Below are 20,631 nucleotides of genomic sequence, written 5' to 3' on the forward strand. Positions count from 1 at the left end.
ACTTTGGACACCTCATGCGAAGAGCTGACTCATTGGAAAAGACTCTAATGCCAGGAGGGATTGGGGGCAGGAGGAGAAGGGGACGACAGAGGATGAGATGGCTGGATGGCATCACCGACTCGATGGATGTGAGTTTGAGTGAACTCCGGGAGTTGGTGATGGACAGGGAGGCCTGGCGTGCTGCGATTCATGGGGTCGCAAAGAGTCGGACAGGACTGAGCGCCTGAACTGAACTGAATTGAAGTTCATGAGGGATATTAGTCTTGCTTTCAACGAAGACTCTGTCATTGTTATATTTGCTCCTTTTTGCCTAACTTGTCTTTTCCGTCTGGTTGCTTTTAAGATTTTTTTCTTTATCACTATTTTTGAGCAATGTGATTACAATGTGCCTTGGGTGAAGCATTTTTTATGTTCCTTTTCCTTGAAGTTTAGTCTGCAAGTATAGTATTTGCAGCAAGTTTGAAAAGACTGGGATCAGTTTTTCATCCATACCGCTGTCCTCTTCGCCAGAGACTCCACTTTCACATACTTTAAACCATGTGCAGTTGTTACACAGCTCACAATGCTCTTTTCATTTTTCTAAGATTCTTTCTTTTGTTGTTCTTGTTTCATTTTGATTTCTATTCCTATGTTTTCAAGTTCACTGACCTTTTTCTCCTGCAATGTCTAATGTGCTATTAATCCTATTTGGTATATTTATTTTCCAATCCAGACATTGTAGTTTTCATTTCTGGAAGTTTTATTTGGGTTTTAACATCTTCCACATCTGTACTTAATGTTTTGAATACACAGAATACAGTTATAATAACTGTTTTAATATTATCTGCTAATTCTAACATGTCTATGAGTTCCAAGTTAATTTCAATTGATAACCTCCGTGTTTGTTCCTGGATAGTTTTCTATCACTATAAATCTAAAGTTTTGTTCAGGAATATCATTAAGTTACTTGGAAACAGTTTGATCCTTTCAGGTCTTGTTTTTATGATTTGTTATGTAGATCCAAAGCTGTAGATTATTCCCCTCTACTGAGGCACAAGCTGGATTTAGAAAAGGCAGAGGAACCAGAGATAAAATTGCCAACATATACAGGATCATAGAAAAAGCAAGGGAATTCCAAAAAAAATCTACTTCTGCTTCACTATGCTAAAGCCTTTGATTGGGTGGATCACAACAAACTGTGGAATATTCTTAATGACATGAGAATACCAGACCATATTACCAGCCTCCTGAGAAACCTGTATGCAGGACAAGAAGCAACACTTAGAACTGGACATGGAACAAAAGACTGGTTCAAAATTGGTAAAGGAGTATGTCAAGGCTGTATACTGTCATCCTGCTTATTTAATTTATTTTATTTTATTTTATTTTTGCTTATTTAATTTATATGTAGAGTACATCATGCGAAATGCCAGGCTGAATGAATCACAAGCTGCAATCAAGATTGCCGGGAGAAATATCAACTATCTCAGATACGCAGATGATACAACTTTAATGGGAGAAAGTGAAGAGGAACTAAGAGCCTCTTTATGAAAGTGAGAGTGAAAAACCCGGCTTACAACTCAACATTCAAAAACTATGATCATGGCATCTGGTCCTATCACTTCATGGCAAACAGATGGGGAAAACATGGGAAGTGTCAGATTTCATTTTCTTGGGCTTCAAAATTACTGCGGACGGTGACTGCAGCCATGAAATTAAAAGACACTTGCTCCTTGGAAGAGTAGCTATGAAAAACCTAGACAGTGTATTAAAAAGCAGACACATCACTTTGCTGACAAAGGTCCATATAGTCAAATGTGGATTTTTGGTTTTTCCAGTAGTCATGTATGTATGGATGTGAGAGTTGGACCATAAAGTAGGCTGAGGGCCGAAGAATTAATGTTTTCGAACTATGGTGCTGGAGAAGACTCTTGAGAGTTCCTTGGACAGCAAGGAGATCAAACCAGTCAATCCTCAATAAATCAACCCTGAATACTGATGCTGAAAGGATTGATGCTGAAGATGAAGCTCCAATACTTTGGCCACCTGATGTGAAGAGATGATTCACTGGAAAAGATCCTGATGCTGGAAGATTGAGGGCAAGAAGAGAAGGGGGTGACAGAGGATGAGATGGTTGGATGGCATCACTGACTCAATGGACATGAGCTTAAGCAAACTTTGGGAGATAGTGAAGGACAGGGAAGCCTGGCACGCTGCGGTTCATCGGGTCACAAAGAGTCAGACACAACTTAGTGACTGAACAACAACAACTGAGGCAGGACTTTCTTGAGTAATCAATTTGGATTCCCATAAATTAGGAGCTTTTCTAGTCAGGCTACTGAAACCAGACACTATTCCTAGTCCTGTGTGATCACCATAAACTGTTTCCTTTACTCACAGATGACTCTCTCCCCCTCAATTCAGGTAGTTTCTTCATCCTGCCGAACACTACAGACTCTTGGGATCTCTGTACAGCTCTTTCCTCTCTGGTACTTTCCTGTAAACACTAGCTATCATAGTTTCCTTGGAATCACAGCTCCATCTCCTCAAGGAGTCTGCTGCACTCTGCCTCAGAAGTCCCCCTTCCTGTGCAGTAAACCGGAAACGCTATCATTAGACAGCAAGCTGGGACATACACGGGGCTCACCTGGGTTTTGTCCCATCTCTCAGAGATCTCAGTCCTTCATTGCCGTTTGTCCAGTGTTTTGAAAACTACTGATTCATACATAGTTTATCTGCTTGTTTCAAGGGGAAGGGTAAATAGGACCCTTGTTATCTCACCTTGGAGGAAGCAGAAGTCCTACTCTTCCATTTTCAAATACTTTGTTAAATGATTTGCTGAACACCATGCAATTATGCTCACAGAATCCCTTACGCTCTGTTATTAACCCAATTTAAAAAGATCATTAGAGTTTATCCAGCAAGAACTTGTTGTTAGGAACACTTTCTGGCTCTTCATGATCACTGATTTTTCTCTAAAGACTTCATACCATGACCTTCTAGAATTTTGTGAAAATGGACATTAAGTTCATCTATCTTCATTTTTCTCAATCCAACTTTTCCCTTCTTTAAAATTATGTATCTATTCTGTTGTGCTTCTCTCCATCATTCCCGAAAGAACATTAATACTGACTACAAAATCATATTTGTAGTAGTACCTTGGTGTGTAATTTCTTTGGATAATTGCAATCATTTAAAATAACAAGTTACCTTTCTCCCTTTGGGGCTCTCTCTGTCATATCTGTTTTCCTTTCATTACATTCCAGGGCAAGCCATAGGAAATGCAGTTAAAAGTACAGATACTTTGGCATTTTTTTTTTTTTTTAAGTTCCCTTGGTAGCGTGCCATTGATTCTCTAATTTTTCATTGGGGTAAAAACACATAACATAAAATTTACCATCTTAACCATTTTTAAGTTCAGTAATATTATGTATATTCACATTATTGTGAAACAGAGCTCCAAAACTTTTTCATCTTGCAAAACTGAAACTCTATATCCTTTAAACAACAACTTCTCTTTTCCTCCTACTCCACCTCCTGGAAGAAGCTCCATCTTCTACTTTCTTTTTCTATGAATCTTATTACGGATATTTCAGGTAAGTGGAATCGTAACATTATTTGTCTTTTTGTGACTGGTTTATTTCAGTTTACATAATGTGCTCAGCATTCATCCATATTCTTGCCTCCCTAATTTTGATTCTAGAATCTTAACTCCATTACTTCTAGTGAATATTCTTTAGTCAGGCTAGTATTCTTCCTGTATTTCTAAAGAAAGGTAGCATTTATTTTCTCAAGCTGGATCCGTGAAATGACTTTCTGCTTTACCTCACTTATTAATACCTTATGCATTACTTAGCATCATTTCAATCTTTTGTCATGACTACTCCAGCTCACACTAAAGTTCCTTTCTCTGAATTTCCAAAACATTTATATTCTCTTGAGCACTATACGTGCACACGGACACACACACATTTTATACTTTTACTGAGTTTGCCCATGACCAGAAGTAAGAGATTTCTTAACCAGATTGTAAGCTCGTGGGTATAGTGTATGTTTCATATATTTAATTCTCAAATAGCACAATTCTGGGAGGAGCGCAGCTACTTAATAAATACTTTTTGACTTGACTTAGTTTATAAATCAGCTTTCAAGGGTTAAGTGAGGAGAGAATAGCAGAAAACAGGAGATTTAAAGTTACTTTTCTCATCTAGCTGGAAAAATAGTTCTCTCTTGTTAGAAAGCTAACTTTAAGATACAGTTACAGATAAGTTTATAAAAGATAAATGGAAGAGAATAGTGGCTTTGTTTTTTCAATCTTCCCTCTTGAACTATTTTTCCTGTGTAAGAATCCTCACCCCAATAATCTATCTCATTGATTCTTCCTCTCTCACAAATAAATTACTAAGACACTTCTGATAACAAACTTGAATACTACTCTTGATGCTTTGTTGACAAAACCACTATCAAAACTGTCTTTGAACCTACTTCAAAGACACTTTTAATAGTCTGATAGCTGGCTAACTATACATTCATTTATGTATATGGAGAATAACTTTACAGGCAAAGGAAGATAACAGTAGCTATAAAAAGAATTAACTGAAACTACTACAGGAAATGACAACAATATCAGCAACAATATCTGGCTTCTGGATAACAATTTATTATCTTTTCCCTCCCCCCACCTCAATATTATAAAACTTTCAAACCTACAGAAATTTGGAAAGAATTTTACAGTGAAAACCATATACATTCTTTTTCTAGATATTACCATTAACATTCTGTAATCTCCTTATCACAAATCTATTACAATAGTCATGTATTACTAAAATAGTCCCCTAGAAAAAGCATCTAATTATTCAACTTAGCTAAGTATCAAGAAAAACATACTCAGTAAAAATGCTTACAGGACTTCCTGATGGTACAGTGGATAGGAATCTGTCTACCAATGCAGGGGGTACGGGTTCGACTCCTGGTCTGGGAAGATTCCACATGTCATGGAGCAACTAACGCTCACCATAACTACTGAGCCCCTGCACCAGAACTCCTGGAGCCTGTGTGATCTAGGGCCTGAGAGCCACAACTACTGAGCCTGTGTGCTGCAACTACTGAAGCTGGAACGTGGCTAGAGCCCACACGGCCTAACTACTGAAGCCCATGTACCTAGAGCCTATGCTCTGCAACAAGAGAAGACACTGCAATGAGAAGCCTGTGCACCGCAACTAGAGAGAGCCCACATGGAGCAACAAAGACCCAGAGCAACCAAAAATAAATAAATAAATTAATTTAATTTAAAAAAATCGCTTGCGAAGGGAGAAACAGAAGTCTCGCTAGAGTTTTTTTTTAAACCAAAGCAAACTTAGAACACACTTCAGTCAACAATATTTACTGAAGTTTTGAGAAGAAGATTGTTGCCACAAATTTTAACTCTCTGTCATTTCTGCTTTAAGATGCACCAAGATTAAAACATTTACAATTTTACTTAATAGCAAATTATTTGATAGTTGCAAAATAGATGACATTAGTTAGTTTTAAGGGAAGAATTAAAACATTTCTAGATAGAAAAAACTTAAGATTAAGATGCTTATATGTAGTCAAACATATTTCTTTTTTTTCTAGATTCCTTTCAAAAGTATATGATTAATGGACCACCAGTAAGTGAATGAATAAATAAAATGTGGTTAACCAGCCATATAACAGAATACTTATCGAGAGAAAGGAATATACTGATACATGCAACACCACCGATTGGTCTAAAATAAAATATGCTAAAAAGAATGTCAAACAAAAATAAGTGCATAATGCATGACTGCAATTATATGAAATTCCAGAATAAGCAACCTACAGTGACACAAACCAGATATGTGTTCAGGGACTCACTGGAAGATGAGGATAGAAATGTTCCATATTACCTGTGGTTGTAGTTACTCAGGCTTATATACTTGCCAAAATACAATGAACTGTACACTTAGAATACTTTAATAAAGCTGATTTTTAAAGTTAAGAAAAAAGATTGATGGAAAAGAAAAATAATCTTATTATGTGTTATTGCTACATAAGTACAATTTGAGTTGTAGCTCCCTCTACTGCAGGAAAAGAAAACTGGCAAGGACATTTCAAAATACAGTTTGGAAACTGAAAAAATACTCATATTAAACAGTGAAGTGAAATCCATTGTGTGTGTGTGTCCCTTAGTGTCTAATACTTAGATTGCACTGACGTTGTGGTAAGCCCTGCATGCTAAGTCACTTCAGTCATGTCCGACCCTTTGCGACCCTATGGATTGTAGCCTGCAACGCTTCTCTGTCCATGGGATTCTCCAGGCAGGGATACTGGAGTGGGTTGTTATTTCCTTCTCCAGGGAATCTTCCCAAGCCAGGGATCAAACCTGTATCTCTTATGTCTCCTGCACTGGCAAGCGGGTTATTTACCACTAGCACCACCTGGGAAGCCCCAGGTTAAGTCTTAAGAGGGATTAAAGAATGTGGAGACCATGCTGTGGTCCTTCAGTACACCACTTCAGGAGACTGGACTACATAAATATAACACTTGAGCAATGATTTGCCCACCTGACCTCATGGTGTACTAGCTATTCCTTATCAGGATAGGTAATTCCTTGATCTCTAATTGCTTCCTATAAGTGGTTTCCTGAGTCACAGATGTCAGTGGTTCCCGAAGTGTGATCCTCCAGACAGCAGCATCAGCATCACCTGGTAACTTGTTACAAATGCAGATTCTCAGACTCCACTCTCACCTGCTAATCAGCAACTTTGGCGAGGGAGTCCAGGATCTGTGTTTTAAGAAGCTTTCCGAGTGACTCTGATGCATGCTCAAGTTTAAGAACCACTGCCCTCGGTTTACCAATTTTTGTAACTTCTAACACCACTTAGTTTGCACTGTTTTTGCTTTTCTCCTTCATGTTGGCATCTGAATCTGTGACTCTCCAGAAAACAGATCAACTTTCTTGATTCCCTCACTTTCCACATCTTGCTGCCTTCTTCTTGCTTTATCAGTTTCTTGACTTATTATTAGCTATATTATCTAGCACTAACTGAATTCACACACTGAGCCTAAAGCAGGAAATAAAACAGGTCTATTATTCTCTTCTTCCCACTCCCATTTTGGCAAGATCTTATAAAACTGCTATTTTTCTGCTCTTGCTCTCTTGGAATCAAATGATTCCAATCCTTTATCCCACAAATATTTAATACTGAAACACGTATATGTGACTTCACCATTGACGGTGGGGATACAAGAATAACTAAAATACACAAAAACACCATCCTTGTCGGTTCATATTCTAAGGCATATATTCTTATATCCCTAGGGAAATTTTATACTATGTTAGAACATAGATGCTATGGTGAAAATTAAAGTAACAGAAAATGAGAGAATAAGGGGACAATTTGAAATTTTACATAGGAAATCAGGAATGCTTTAAAAATTAGTTAGAAATGATAAAGTGATACAATTAAAAACTACTACTTAAGATTTGAAACTATAAGACACCTAGAAGAAAACAGAGAAACAGCTTCTTGACAGGGGTCTTGGCAATGATTTTTTTGGATATGACACCAAAAGCACAAGCAACAAAGGCAAAAATAAGTCTAACTATCTCAAATTAAAAAGCTTCTGCAATGCAAAAGACTCCAAAAAATGAAAAGGCAACCTACAGAATGGGAGAAGATAATTGCAAGTCATGTATCTGGCAGGAGTTAACATCCAAAATATATAAAAAATACACCTCAATAGCTAAAAACTAAATAACCCAATTAAAAACAGGCAGAGGAATTGAATAGACATTTTCCCCAAAATACACAGAAATGGCCAATAGCTATATATGCAAAGATGCTCGACATTATTAATCATTAGGAAAATGCAAATCAAAACCACAATGAGATATCACACCTGTTTCAATGACTGTTACCAAAAAGGCAAGAAATAACAAGTGCTGGTGAAGATGGGGAGAAAAAGAAACCCTTGTGAACTGTTGCTGGGAATGTAGTACAAGTCTTGCACATAATGTTCCACACAAAGAATACTTAAATGATGATGACAATGACATAAGAGCATCTCATTCCATACAGTTCTTGCTGTATGGTTATTAGATTTTCACACAGAGACAAGCACATGCACAACAGGTAAGTTTAGTAACTATACAGCATGATGATCTATTCATTAAGTGGAAGTGGATCATCACAAAGGTCTCCGTCCTCATCATCCTCATGTTGAGTAGGCTGAGGATGAAGAGAAGAGGAGGGGTTGGTCTTGATGTCTCAGAAGTGGAAAGGAGGCAGGTACTCAGTATAGCTTTACGGAAATACAGCTTAAATTCTGACTTTTTTGCTTTTGCATTTTTCTAAAAATGTTTCTATGTGGTACCAATTACTCATATCATAGAAGGTCCATGTTGTAAAAGAATTCGAAAGCTGTCTTAAATAATCAGAACCCTCCTACCAGGTAGTCTAGGGTCAATTTGCTTCCTGGACCTGCTTCTTCCACATCATCTGCCACTGGTTTGGAAGGGCTCATCTTCTGTTAATTCTTCTGGTGTGGTGTCTAATAGCTCTTGAATTTCTGAAAGATCCATATCTTGAAACCCTTCACCTCCGTTTTTTTTTTTTTTCCCCATATCCACAATTTCTCTCATGATTTCTTTGATTGGCTCTGTTGTAGATCCTGTGAAGTCATGCATAACATCTGGACAGTTTTCTCCAGTAAAGATTTACTGTTTTAGGCTTGATGGCTTTCATGGCTTTTTCTTTAACAATGACAGCATCTTCAAGGCTGTAATCCTTCCATTCCTGTTGTCTCTACTGGGGTTCTCGTCCACAGTATTAAGTCTTTTATGTAAGTACCCTGTGTAAAGAGCCTAAAACATCTGTATGACCCCTGATCTAGAGGCTGACTTAGAGATGTTGTGTGTGGAGGCAAGTAGACCACTTTGATGCCTTTGGTGGTGAACTCTGGAGTTCTAGATGGCCAGGGTCATTGACCAATAATGAAAGAATTCTAAAAAGCAATCTCTTACTGGCAAGGTACTTTCTGACTTCAGGGACAAAGCAAGGATGGAACAAATTCAGAAAAGGGTTCTCCTCCAGGCCTTCTTATTGTGCAACCAAAAGATGGTGTTTTTCTTTTTCCTTCAAGGCTCAAGGGTTATTAGCAGCTTTGAATATAAAGGCAGTTCTGATCAACCCAACTGCATTTGCACAAAATAGCAGAGTTGGCAGTTAACAGTAGAGCTATCTCTTCCTGCCTTAAATCCTGGTGCTTGCTTCTCTTCTTTACTAATAAATGACCTCTGTGGCATTTTTCCCCCTAGAATAGGGCTCTTTTGTCTGCATTAAAAACCTGTTTAGCCAGATACTCTTTATCCTCAACAATTTTCTCAGTGGTGTCTGGGAACTCATCTGCTGCCTCTTGGTCGGCAGAAGCTGCTTCTCTTGTTATCGTGACATTTTTTAAAGCCAAATCTCTTTCCAAAATTTAGCAAACCATCCTTTATTGGCATTAAATCCTCCAGCTTCAGATCCTTCACCTTCCTTTTGCTTTGTCTTATAATGATTTTTTCTCAAATTATACTAGTCTAAAGGAATGCCTTTCTTATAGCAATCCTGCACTCACATAAAAAGCTGCATTTTCATGGAAAGATAAAAGGTATTTTGCAAAAAGTGCAAGGTTTTTGTGTCTGCTGATCTAGCTGCAGCGATGAATCCATGAATTTCTTTTTCCTTCATATAATCATCCTTACACAGATTCATTTATCATGCAGTAGCAAACACTAGCTGCAGACCTCAATCTATAGTAAATGTCAAGCAATTCAATTTTTTCTTGCAATGTCAATGACTTTACTTCTTAGGAACATGTTCAGCATCACTGTGGGGGTACCATGGTGTTATTTACAGTTCACAATATTGCACTAAATATGATGAAAAATATTTAAAAACTAAAAGAGACCACTTTTTCCTTGATAACACAATTTACTAGAGAGATGAACTGCTCCTATGGAGATGATTAGCATTACTCTTCATTTTAAGCATATACTCAAATCATTGGACTGCAAATATAGTGCCATGTATATAGTCTGTGTTAGTGTGAGTTTTGAGAAATTTTAATAATAGATCTGTATATATTTCATGGTAGTCTATGATAAAATAGACTAGTATGTACATATATTTTATGAATTCATGATGTACCTGATTTTTTTCCTTAATTTTTTCAATACTCCTAGGTCACACGGTTCATTTGCAAGTTTTTTCAAATTGCCACAAAACTCAAAAAAACTTTCCAATATATTTATTAAAAATAACCTATATATAAGTGGATCTGCACAGCTGAACCTAAGTTATTCTAGGATCAACTATAATTATCTTTGGGAAGTGAAAATAGATGTGGCATACAGAAAAACTTTTATTTTTCATTTTTTCTGTTCCATACTACTTAATTCATTTTGCCATATCCACAGACTATTTTTCTACTTTAAAAATATCAACATTCAAAAAACTAAGATCATGACATCTGGTCCCATAACTTCAAGCAAATAGATGGGGAAAATGTGGAAACAGAGAAAGATTTTATTTTCTTGGGCTCCAAAATCACTGTGGACAGTGACTGTAGCCATGAAAGTAAGACACCTGCTCCTTGGAAGAAAAGCTATGATAAACCTAGACAGCATATTAAAAAGCAGAGACATCATTTTGTCAACAAAGGTCTGTCAACTCAGCTATGGTTTTTCCAGTAGTCATGTAGAGATGTGAAAGAAGGACCATAAAGAAGGCTGAGCACCAAAAAAGTGATGCTTTCGACCTTGGTCCTGGAGAAGATGCTTGAGAATCCCTTGGACAGTGAGGAGATCAAACCAGTCAATCCTAAAAGAAATCAACCCTGAATATTCATTGGAAGGATTGATGCTAAAGCTGAAGCTCCGATATACTTCGGCCAGCTGATGCGAAGAGTCAACTCACTGGAAAAGACCCTGATTCTGGGAAAGACTGGGGGTAGGAGGGGAAGGGGGCGACAGAGGATAAGATGGTTTGATGGTATTACTGATTGATGGACATGAGTTTGAGCAGACTCCAGGAGATGGTTAGGGACAGGGAAGCCTGGTGTGCTTCAGTCCATGGGCTCACAAAGAGTCAGACATGACTTGGTGACTACACAACAACAGACTATTTTTATACTTTAAAAATATCTGTATTAAAAACAATCATACTAGCCTTGATTACTGAGGAGCTACACAAGACAAAGGAAACAGATGTTTATCTGACTAATTTTAATGTGACAAGTGCTATGCTCTTCATTCTGTACAGTTTAACAAACATTTGTTGAGTGTATGTATACTCTATCCCAAACATGAAGCAGTGATGGTATTAATATTTGCAGACTATCAAAACAAAGGAAGTACTGTAGGTATACCTAAAGATGGCCTAATCCTGTCTTAGTTTTGGAGAGGACTCCCAGAGACAGTGATATTTGAGCTAGACCTTGAAAAAGTAATAGGATTTTCTAAGGGATATAAAAAATAAATGATAAATTTCATGCACAAGTGAAAGCAAGAGTAAAGACACACACACTCAACAAATGTTTGTTGAAATATACAGAATGAATAGTATAGCACCTGTCACATTAAAATTAGATAAACATCTATTTCCTCTGCCTTGTGTAGGTCCTAAGAAATCAAGGCTAATATTAATTGTTTTTAATACAGATATCTCTAAAGCATAAAAACTGTATGCAGATATAGCAAAATGAATTAAATAGTATGAAACAGAAAACATATAGTAGGCAGGTATGGATCAAATAAATGCAGGGGGAAAGTGGTGTAGTAGGAGATGTGACTAAAAGGTACATGCAGAACTCAATTATTCAGTAAAACAGCAAAGAATATAAAAAACACAGAAATACAAAACAAACTTTTTCGTCCATCTTTCTCACTTGTGGAAGTATACGTGTAGGATAATGTCTAGAAGTAGGATTACTGAGGCAAAAATAATGTGCTCTTAATATTTCAACACGTTCTTTGTAAAAAGATTTCCCCACCCACAACAAACAATGTACATGGTCACTTCCAGTGCTTGTAAGTGACTAGATCCATATGTTCTTATTAACACCAGAATGCGAACTTCTTAAATCTTAAGTAACTGAAAGTGAAACATGGTATTTGATTATTCATTTTATTTCATTTCTTTATGAGTGGGTCAAATATATATTTTTCATGTATTTATGGTATTTCCCATCTGTTTTCCAGTAAACTGCCTTAAGTTTTTCCTTACAAGAAAATTTACCCATTGACAAGCAAAAGTACTGCAAATATATTTACACTGTAAAAGACAATTGATACTTTACTTTGTCTGATGTTCTTCCCCACCCCACCCCCACCCTTGCAGATGTTTATTTTTCTGCAATTAAAAATTTAAATCTTTTCTTCTATGGTTTCTGGGTTGTGTGTCATGCCATCTTCATCCCAACAGCTGGGGAGTAAAAAAAAACTTTGATTTGTTTTAGAATTTTACTTCATTTTTAATATTTAAAGCTATGTTCTATATAATTTCAGTTTTAGTATTTACAGGAATCCAGTTTTGTTTTTTTTTGGATAATTTTTCTAACTTCATTTATTAAATTATTTAACTTTTCCTCAATGATCTGAACTGCCTTTTTCAAAGATGACATTTCCACATGTAAGTGGACTTATTTTTGAAATCTATCCTGTTCCACTGTTTAATTTATTCTTACATCATTTCTAAACCTTTTTAATTAGCATAGCTTTATAATGCACTTTTAAAATGATCTATTTTATATACAAATATTGTATACTATATGATATGAAGTAGGTTGTATTTTTCATTATCTGCAAGATTTGTCTCCTATGGTGATCATACTTTGTCAGCATAGCTAAGCTGGAACTATATTTGTCAGAATTACTTTCTCTGTACAATTCTGAGTTAGGGTTTGCTACAAAAAACATATATATGATGCGGAGGAAGAAAAAGCATGAGCCATTATGCTCTCAGGGGCAGTGCAGGGTTGCCACGTGCTGTTAAGAGTTATGCATATTGTCAGGGATTAACTGGCTCACCTTGGAGGTGTGGGGCAGCTGCCAGACCTGCATTTTCTGCAGTTCCTACTGGAGCACCTCATCAATTTCTCCAATTTCTAAGACAGGCTTGTATAGCCCCATGGCAGAAGGTGCCAAGTACTTCTGCAACTCACTTGCTTATGAACACTGGAGGAAGTGAGACAGATGTGGGATCGCTTGTCCTTGTGACTTCTCCAGCTTGTCCTCATTCTCCTTTGCTTCACATCTGCCTTTCTTTCCCCAGCTCCTAGGCACACTTTATACCTTCTACCTTGTATTTTGTGCCAGGTATGACTCTAAGGGCTTTGCTGTATTAATCCTCATAACAACCCTTTTAGGTGATACTATTATTAATTCCTCTTTTACAGATGATGAAACTGAGGTAGAGAGATGAAGTAATTTGTCCAAAGTCACACAACTATTAAGAAAAAGAGTTGGGAAAAAACAGATAAATATGAACTGGTTAAGAATACATGGTTAGATGTCTTTAATGTTTGGTTAACTTGTGTATATACAGAAAAGACATACCTATTAAATCTGTGCATGATACAAAGCTGGAATAGATAATACATTAAAAGAAAAACTCAAGGGTTCAAAAAATTTTCAATAAATTAGAATATGTTAAATCTACCAAAATAAAACTTAATGATGAATGAAGGGAAAAGGTAATTAAATTTCAGAAAAGCTAATCATACCAATATAAGAGAGAAAATAATTATCTTAGTTCATATTTAAAAGGAAAAAGACCTATAGTAAAATTTCAAGATATATTACCACGGCCACCATAAAACAGAATACAATACTATCTTCATGTATAAGTATGGCTGAGTCCCTTTGCTGTCCACCTGAATTGTCAGAACGTTGTCAATCAGCTATACTCCAATACAAAATAAAAAGTTTAAATAAATAAATGTTTTTTTAAGAAAGAATATAATAGTATCTTTCACTAATGAAGGTATAATGAGCAACTTAGTGACTGGTACTCTGCACTGGTTTAATCACATCTGATACAGTGTTCAGTCTAGGAAACCATGGAATCATTCTCCAGAGAAACCAACCAGAATGGTATCAGAAACAAATAATTCAGAAACTTGTCATCTTTAGCCTAATATATACAAATATTGTTAGTTAACATCCATGTAGAAGACTCCATATTTCCAAAGGATAAAGCATGGAACATAGAATAGAACTCACAGTGAAGCAGATTTTTAACTCAATATAAGAAACATGCTTCTAGTAAAGAGAATTCAAATTGGAAAAGTTAAACTGTCACTGTTTGCAGATGATATGATACTATACACAGAAGATCCAAAGGATGTTATCAGAAAACTACCATCAGAGCTCAGAGCTCTGGAATGAATTATCAGAGCTCAGCAATGAATCTGGTAAAGTTCCAGGTTACAAAATTGATACATAAAAATCTGTTGCATTTCTATACATTAACAGTGCAACATTAGAGAGAGAAATTCAAGAAGCAATTCCATTTAACACCATTCTTTGCATCACAAAGAATAAAATATCTAGGAATAAACCTACCTAAGGAGACAAAAGATCTGTACTCTGAAAACCATAAGATGCTGATAAAAGAAATCAAAGAAGATATAAACAGATCGAAAGGTATACCATGTTTGTATATTGGAAGAATCAATATTGTCAAAATGACTATACTACCCAAGGCAATCTAAGAGCCAACGCAACCCTTATTAAATTACCAGTGGCTTTTTTCACAGAACTAGAACAACAACAACAACAACAAAATCTCAAAATTTGTAATGAGACATGAAAGACCCTGAAGAGTCAAAGCAATATTGAAAAAGAAAAATGGAGCTGGAGGAATCAGGTTCCCTGACTTCAGACTATACTACAAACTACACTCATCAAAACAGTAAGGTACCACATTAAAAACAGAAACATAGATCAATAGGATAGAAAATCCAGAAATAAGGCCATGCACCTACAGTCAATTAATCTATGACAAAGGAGGCAAGATGATACAATGTTGGAAAGACAGTCTCTTCAACAAATGGTGCTGGGAAAAGTGGACAGCCAAATGTAAAAAAAAAAAAAAAAAAATGAAATTAGATTATTCCTTAACTCCATACACAAAAAGAAGCTCAAAATGGATTAAAGATCTAAATGCTAGACCAGACACTATAAAACTCTTAGAGGAAAACATAGGCAGAACACTCTCCAACATAAATCACAGCTGCTGCTGCTAAGTCGCTTCAGTCGTGTCCGACTCTGCGACCCCATAGACCGGCAGCCCAGGAGGCTCCACCGTCCCTGGGATTCTCCAGGCAAGAATACTGGAGTGGGTTGCCATTTCCTTCTCCAGTGCATGAAAGTGAAAAGTGAAAGGGAAGTCACTCAGTCATGTCCGACTCTTAGCGACCCCATGGACTGCAGCCTACCAGGCTCCTCCATCCATGGGATTTTCCAGGCAAGAGTACTGGAGTGGGGTGCCATTGCCTTCTCCTTAAATGAGATGACGAAGCTTCATCTTTTTTAATCCATCTCCCAGAATAATGGAAATTAAAGCAAAAATAAACAAATGGGGTCTACTTAAACTCAAAAACCTTTGCACAGCAAAAGAAACAATAAACAAAATGAAAAGACAACCCACAGACTGGGAGAAAATATTTGCAAATGATGTGACTGATAAGGGATTAGTCTCCAAAATTTACAAACAGCTTATTACATTTAATAGCATAACAACAAGAAACCCACTCAAAAAATGGGTAGAAGACCTGAATAGACATTTCTCTGAAGAGGACATACAGCCAAGAGGCACATGAAAAGATGTCCAACATTGCTAGTTATTAGAGAAATGCAAATCAAAACTACAATGAGATATCGTGTCACACCAGTCAGAATGGCTATCATAAAAAAATCCACAAACAACAAATGCTGGGAGAGAGTGTAGAGAGATGGGAGCTCTCCCACACTGTTGGTGGGAATGTAAATTGTTACACCCACTATAGAGAACAGTACAGAGGTTCCTCAAAAAACTAAAAACAGAACTAACATATGACCCTGCAATCCCATTCCTGGGCATACATCCAGAGAAAAACATGGCCCAAAAAGATATATGCACTTCAACGTTCTTGCAGCACTGTTTGCAATAGCCAAGACATGGAAACAACCTCAATGTCCATCGACAGAGGAATAGATAAAGATGTAGTACATATAGACAATGAAATATTACTCAGCCACTAAAAAGAATGAAATAAGGTCATTTGCAGCAACATGCGTGGACCTAGAGAGTGTCATATTGTGTGAAGTAAGTAAGACAGAGAAGGAGAAATATGACATCCTTTATATCTGGGATCTAAGAAGAAATGATACAAATGAACTTACTTACAAAACAGAAAAAGACTCTCAGACTTAGAAAACAAATTCATAGTTGCTGGCGGGGCGGGGGTGAGGGGTGGGGTGGAGCAATAGTTAAGGACTTCAGGAAGGTCATGTACACATTGCTATACTTAAAATGGATAACCAACAAAAACCTATCGTATAGCACATGGAACTCTGCTCAATGTTATGTGCCAGCCTGGATGGTAAGTTTGGGGGAGAATGGATACATACATATGTATGGCTGAGTCCTTTTGCTGTTCACCTAAAACTATCACAACATTGTTAATAAGCTATACCCCAATACAAAATGTTTTGGTGTTAAAAAAAAATTAAAAACATGAATGTGCTTCTAATAATAAAAGCTTCTGAACAATGCAGTGTTAGCCTTATAAGGCAGTGATGTGCTTTATCATCTAATGAGATTAACAAAACACCTTATGACACACTGTTCTTTATGTTGTAAAGAGATCTGTAGCACTGGGAATGTCCGTATGTAGAGAGGAGGAATGGACTGGAATGGTGTTTGTTGGATCTCTAAATTTTTTGCAGCTCAAAAAATTTCTTTTGATTCTAGGCATAAAGACAGCAACTGAATTTGAGGCAGGAAAATTAGCAGTTTAATTTATTTTTACCTGATAACAAAAGCAAAACCAGAAAAGCATCTAAAAGAATAACACCAATTAAGGTACATGACAGTATACATTTTGATGTTGCTGAAATACTTATCAAGATATTCATCTATATATGTATATGTGCACTTAATAGCCTACTTAATATTATACAGTGAAGAGTCTATAATATCCATTGTGGATGTACAATAACTTATTTAACTTTCCAACTAATACTAACCCAAGAGTAACTTTTTATAAACCTTCAATAAACATTCATGTACATAAATCTTTTTCCATAGCCTTGACTATATAAGAGTATTGATATATTCTTATAGAGCTTTCCAGAATTCTGCCATTATACTCAAATTATGAATTTTAAGATAGGGTGAAAAAGCACACAAGCAAGATACACAGGCGCACATATGCAAAACAATTTCTGCCTCAGAGATCCTGATACCAGAGAAAACAGACACACCATAGTAAGTTGGTCTTGATTTTATGCATTTCTTTTTTAATAGTAAATTCGTTAAGAAGACAATGTTAATGCATAGTAAAGGGCTAAAGACAAAATAAAGGTACTCTTATTTGACAAAGAGTCTAAGTCATTCTTCCACGAGATGAAACTAAAAATTGAAGAGTAAACTATACAAGACTTCACTATATATTTGGAATAAAATTTACTGGAATAAAACATAGTCACAATTGATCACATAGTGACCACATAGCAAAACCAGCCTACAGTTTAAAAAAATTTTACAGCATCTACTTACTTTAATGTTTCAGCAAGAAAGAAGCTCTGCTGTACATCATCATGCGTAGGAGTAGAGGAGTACACATCCTTCACCCCAGAAAATCCGCCACTGACTCGGCAATACTTTTCAATAGCCTGTGAAAGAGATCAGACAAGAGTCAGTTCCATAGAATTTCAAGTTTTGAAGGACAAGTTAAGGAACCATAGTCAAAAGTTCAGAGAATCTCTATGAAAATTTTACAGTTTCAGAATAAGACTTTTTTAATCAAATGGAAGTAGCCTTGCACTGGAAAAATTAACTGAAGCATCCTGTTTGATGTAGAATGTCTCTCCAAAACTCTTTAATCTTTTTAAGATATTTTATATTTTCCTAACTTAGGAGTCAAATTTAGTCTATTCACACTGAGTTAGAGATCTGTCTGGTACAATAAAACTTCATTAATTCTGACAAATCAAGAGGGAAGTCAGTTTGAACTAAAAATTTTAAAAGCAATTTTATCATTTCCAAGGATAAACAACAATCCAACTCATGCTAAAAAGTGTATTACTGAAGGAGCTCTCCACAGCAACAGCAATATGATATTTACTGTAAACACACTATATGCCAGTGTATTATAATCCTATGAATTAAGCATTATAGTTGGTATAAACTGGCAGGAAGAGCCCACCCTCACACCTATTACAATAATAATCACAAATATTGAGAGCTAACAATCATTAAGAATTTACTATATGCTGAAGGCTTAAGAGCTTTAAATCTATTAACAATTATATTTCTAACAACCCTGTGAGGCTATCTTAATAGCTTTACTATTCAGATGGGAAAACTGAGGCAAAGAGTAATTTGCTCCACATTATTATTAACTACTATGTTCTACTGCCCAAAGGGGAGTTCATATTCTTAATTTATCTTTCTTCATCTTTGAACATGTCTGAATAAAATATTCTGAATTAAACAGAATCTATTCAAAACCCTGTTAATTCAAAACTATCAAACATTCTGCTTTTGTAGATGTATTACTCTTTGCAATTAAGCCATACAGAAAGAGTTGAAAGCACATATGATTCTTTTCTTTCTCTACTCCACCAAACCCAGAGAAATTGAATGAAGGTATGGTTATTTAACTCATCATTATGCTGTGGCTTACTGCTTCTAGCCTTGCTACTTTTCTTACTTATATGGTCTTCCTCCTTTCTGAAGAAGAGCTAATTAACACTTACACTATTCATTTTTACATAATTCCTCTAAATAAGAAGCAATAAATGTTAGGGGACATTCAAGTCATATTCATTGCAGGATTACCTTACCTCTTTCCCTTATACTGGAGAACGGAATGACAATCTACTCCAGTATTCTTGCCTGGAGAATCCCATGGACAGAGGAGCCTGGCGGGCTACAGTCCATGGGGTCGCAAAGAGTCGGACACAACTGAGCGACTAACACTCACTTCTCCTATATATTGGTTTACCTCAGCATTAGTAAGCCGTTACTACACAACAGAAGTGTGTGTGTGTGTCCTGTTCTCAAACCACTGTGCCAACACTGTGTCTCTTTCTCAACTGTGGCAGGACACTCCTGCACAAAGTTCCCCTAGCAGCTGTGTTCCAATTTTGGACCCAGGCAGAGAAAAGCAGCAACAATAAATGCTTTGCCTGTTCCTGCTCTGTATTTGTAATCACCTTGCTTCTATTAATAGTCTCTTAAACTCCATAAAGAACATCTATGTCTGAATGGCAAATGACACATAAGTGTCCTCACCTTAGTTCAAGTCTTTATCACATCATTTCTACATTATTGCAGTGGTCTCCAAAACCCACCAACTTGCAGATTACAATCAGATCCTTTTGTTGTGTTAGTCCCCACTAAAAAGTCTTCAACAGTTCCTTCCCCTTTCAAAAACCTTTAGTAGTCCCAGGATGGACTCTTAAAGTTAAGGAGTTTTAGTGGGTAAGAGATGGAGAAGAAAAAGAAGATCAGAGAGATTGTGAGCTAGGCAAAGGACCTTCTACCCCTACTTTGCAAATGAGAAACACTTGCATAGTACATGAGAAAAGTGTGTGTGTATGACATCTGAAACACTGAGTAAAGTATTCATGCCTTGACCTAACATGCAAGACTATCTACATAATGGCACCAAACTTTTGTCTAGTTGACCCGTGAAACCTTCTTTTTACATAAATTGGGCTACATTCTGATCTAAAATACATCTTACACATTCTTGTCTGCACAATTTATTAACACTATTTATCTCACCTAGAATGTCTTTGGTTCTATCTAGACTCCAAGTTTAAGGTAAATAATTTGAATATGACTATCCATTGTAATTAGTACTATTTATCATAATTAGTATGTCTCAGAGAATAAAACACCTCCTCACTTCCAGTGATAAGCTATACTTTCATGAACAATCTTATTGACTTTTCTTTCTCCCAGGTACTGATGACAATGGAATTCTCTGAAAGGTTAGCGTTTTACAAGTAAACCATTTGCTTTCTTTACTTACTAACCATTAAAAATTCCTCTTTTCAAATATATGTATGTGAATACACACACCCAGGTGGCACAGTGGTAGAGAATCTGCATGGCAATGCAGGAGATACAAGAGAGGTGGTGGGTCTGATCCCTAGGTCAGGAAGATCCTCTGAAATAGGAAATGGCAACCCATTCCAGTATTCTTGCCTGGAAAATCCCATGGACAGAGGAGCCTAGGGGGCTACAGCCCATGGGGTTGCAGTCAGACATGCCTGAGCATGCACACAACACACACACACATATATGGAGAGACAGAGTATGTGTGTGTGTGTTGGCATTATCTTTCAGTGTAGAAAAATTTTAACAATTCAATAATCCTTCTTGTGAT

General features: G+C 36.5%; 1 protein-coding gene across 4 annotated transcripts in view; it reads right to left on the reverse strand.

Annotated features, from left to right (window-relative positions):
- MAN1A2 (mannosidase alpha class 1A member 2) overlaps positions 1-20,631 on the reverse strand; it is a 156,337-nt gene that overhangs the window by 13,478 nt on the left and 122,228 nt on the right. For all 4 annotated transcript variants that reach the window (XR_011463622.1, XR_011463621.1, XM_070367422.1 and 1 more), the window contains exon 12: positions 17,790-17,905. Coding sequence is in view for 2 of the 4 variants with exons in the window: in XM_070367422.1 (XP_070223523.1) it covers positions 17,790-17,905 (116 nt within the window). In the remaining 2 variants the exon portion in view is untranslated. The remainder of the gene's footprint in view (positions 1-17,789; positions 17,906-20,631) is intronic.

Source organism: Bos mutus, chromosome 3, assembly GCF_027580195.1.
Source record: "Bos mutus isolate GX-2022 chromosome 3, NWIPB_WYAK_1.1, whole genome shotgun sequence".
In the NCBI taxonomy this organism is placed as follows: domain Eukaryota; kingdom Metazoa; phylum Chordata; class Mammalia; order Artiodactyla; family Bovidae; genus Bos; species Bos mutus.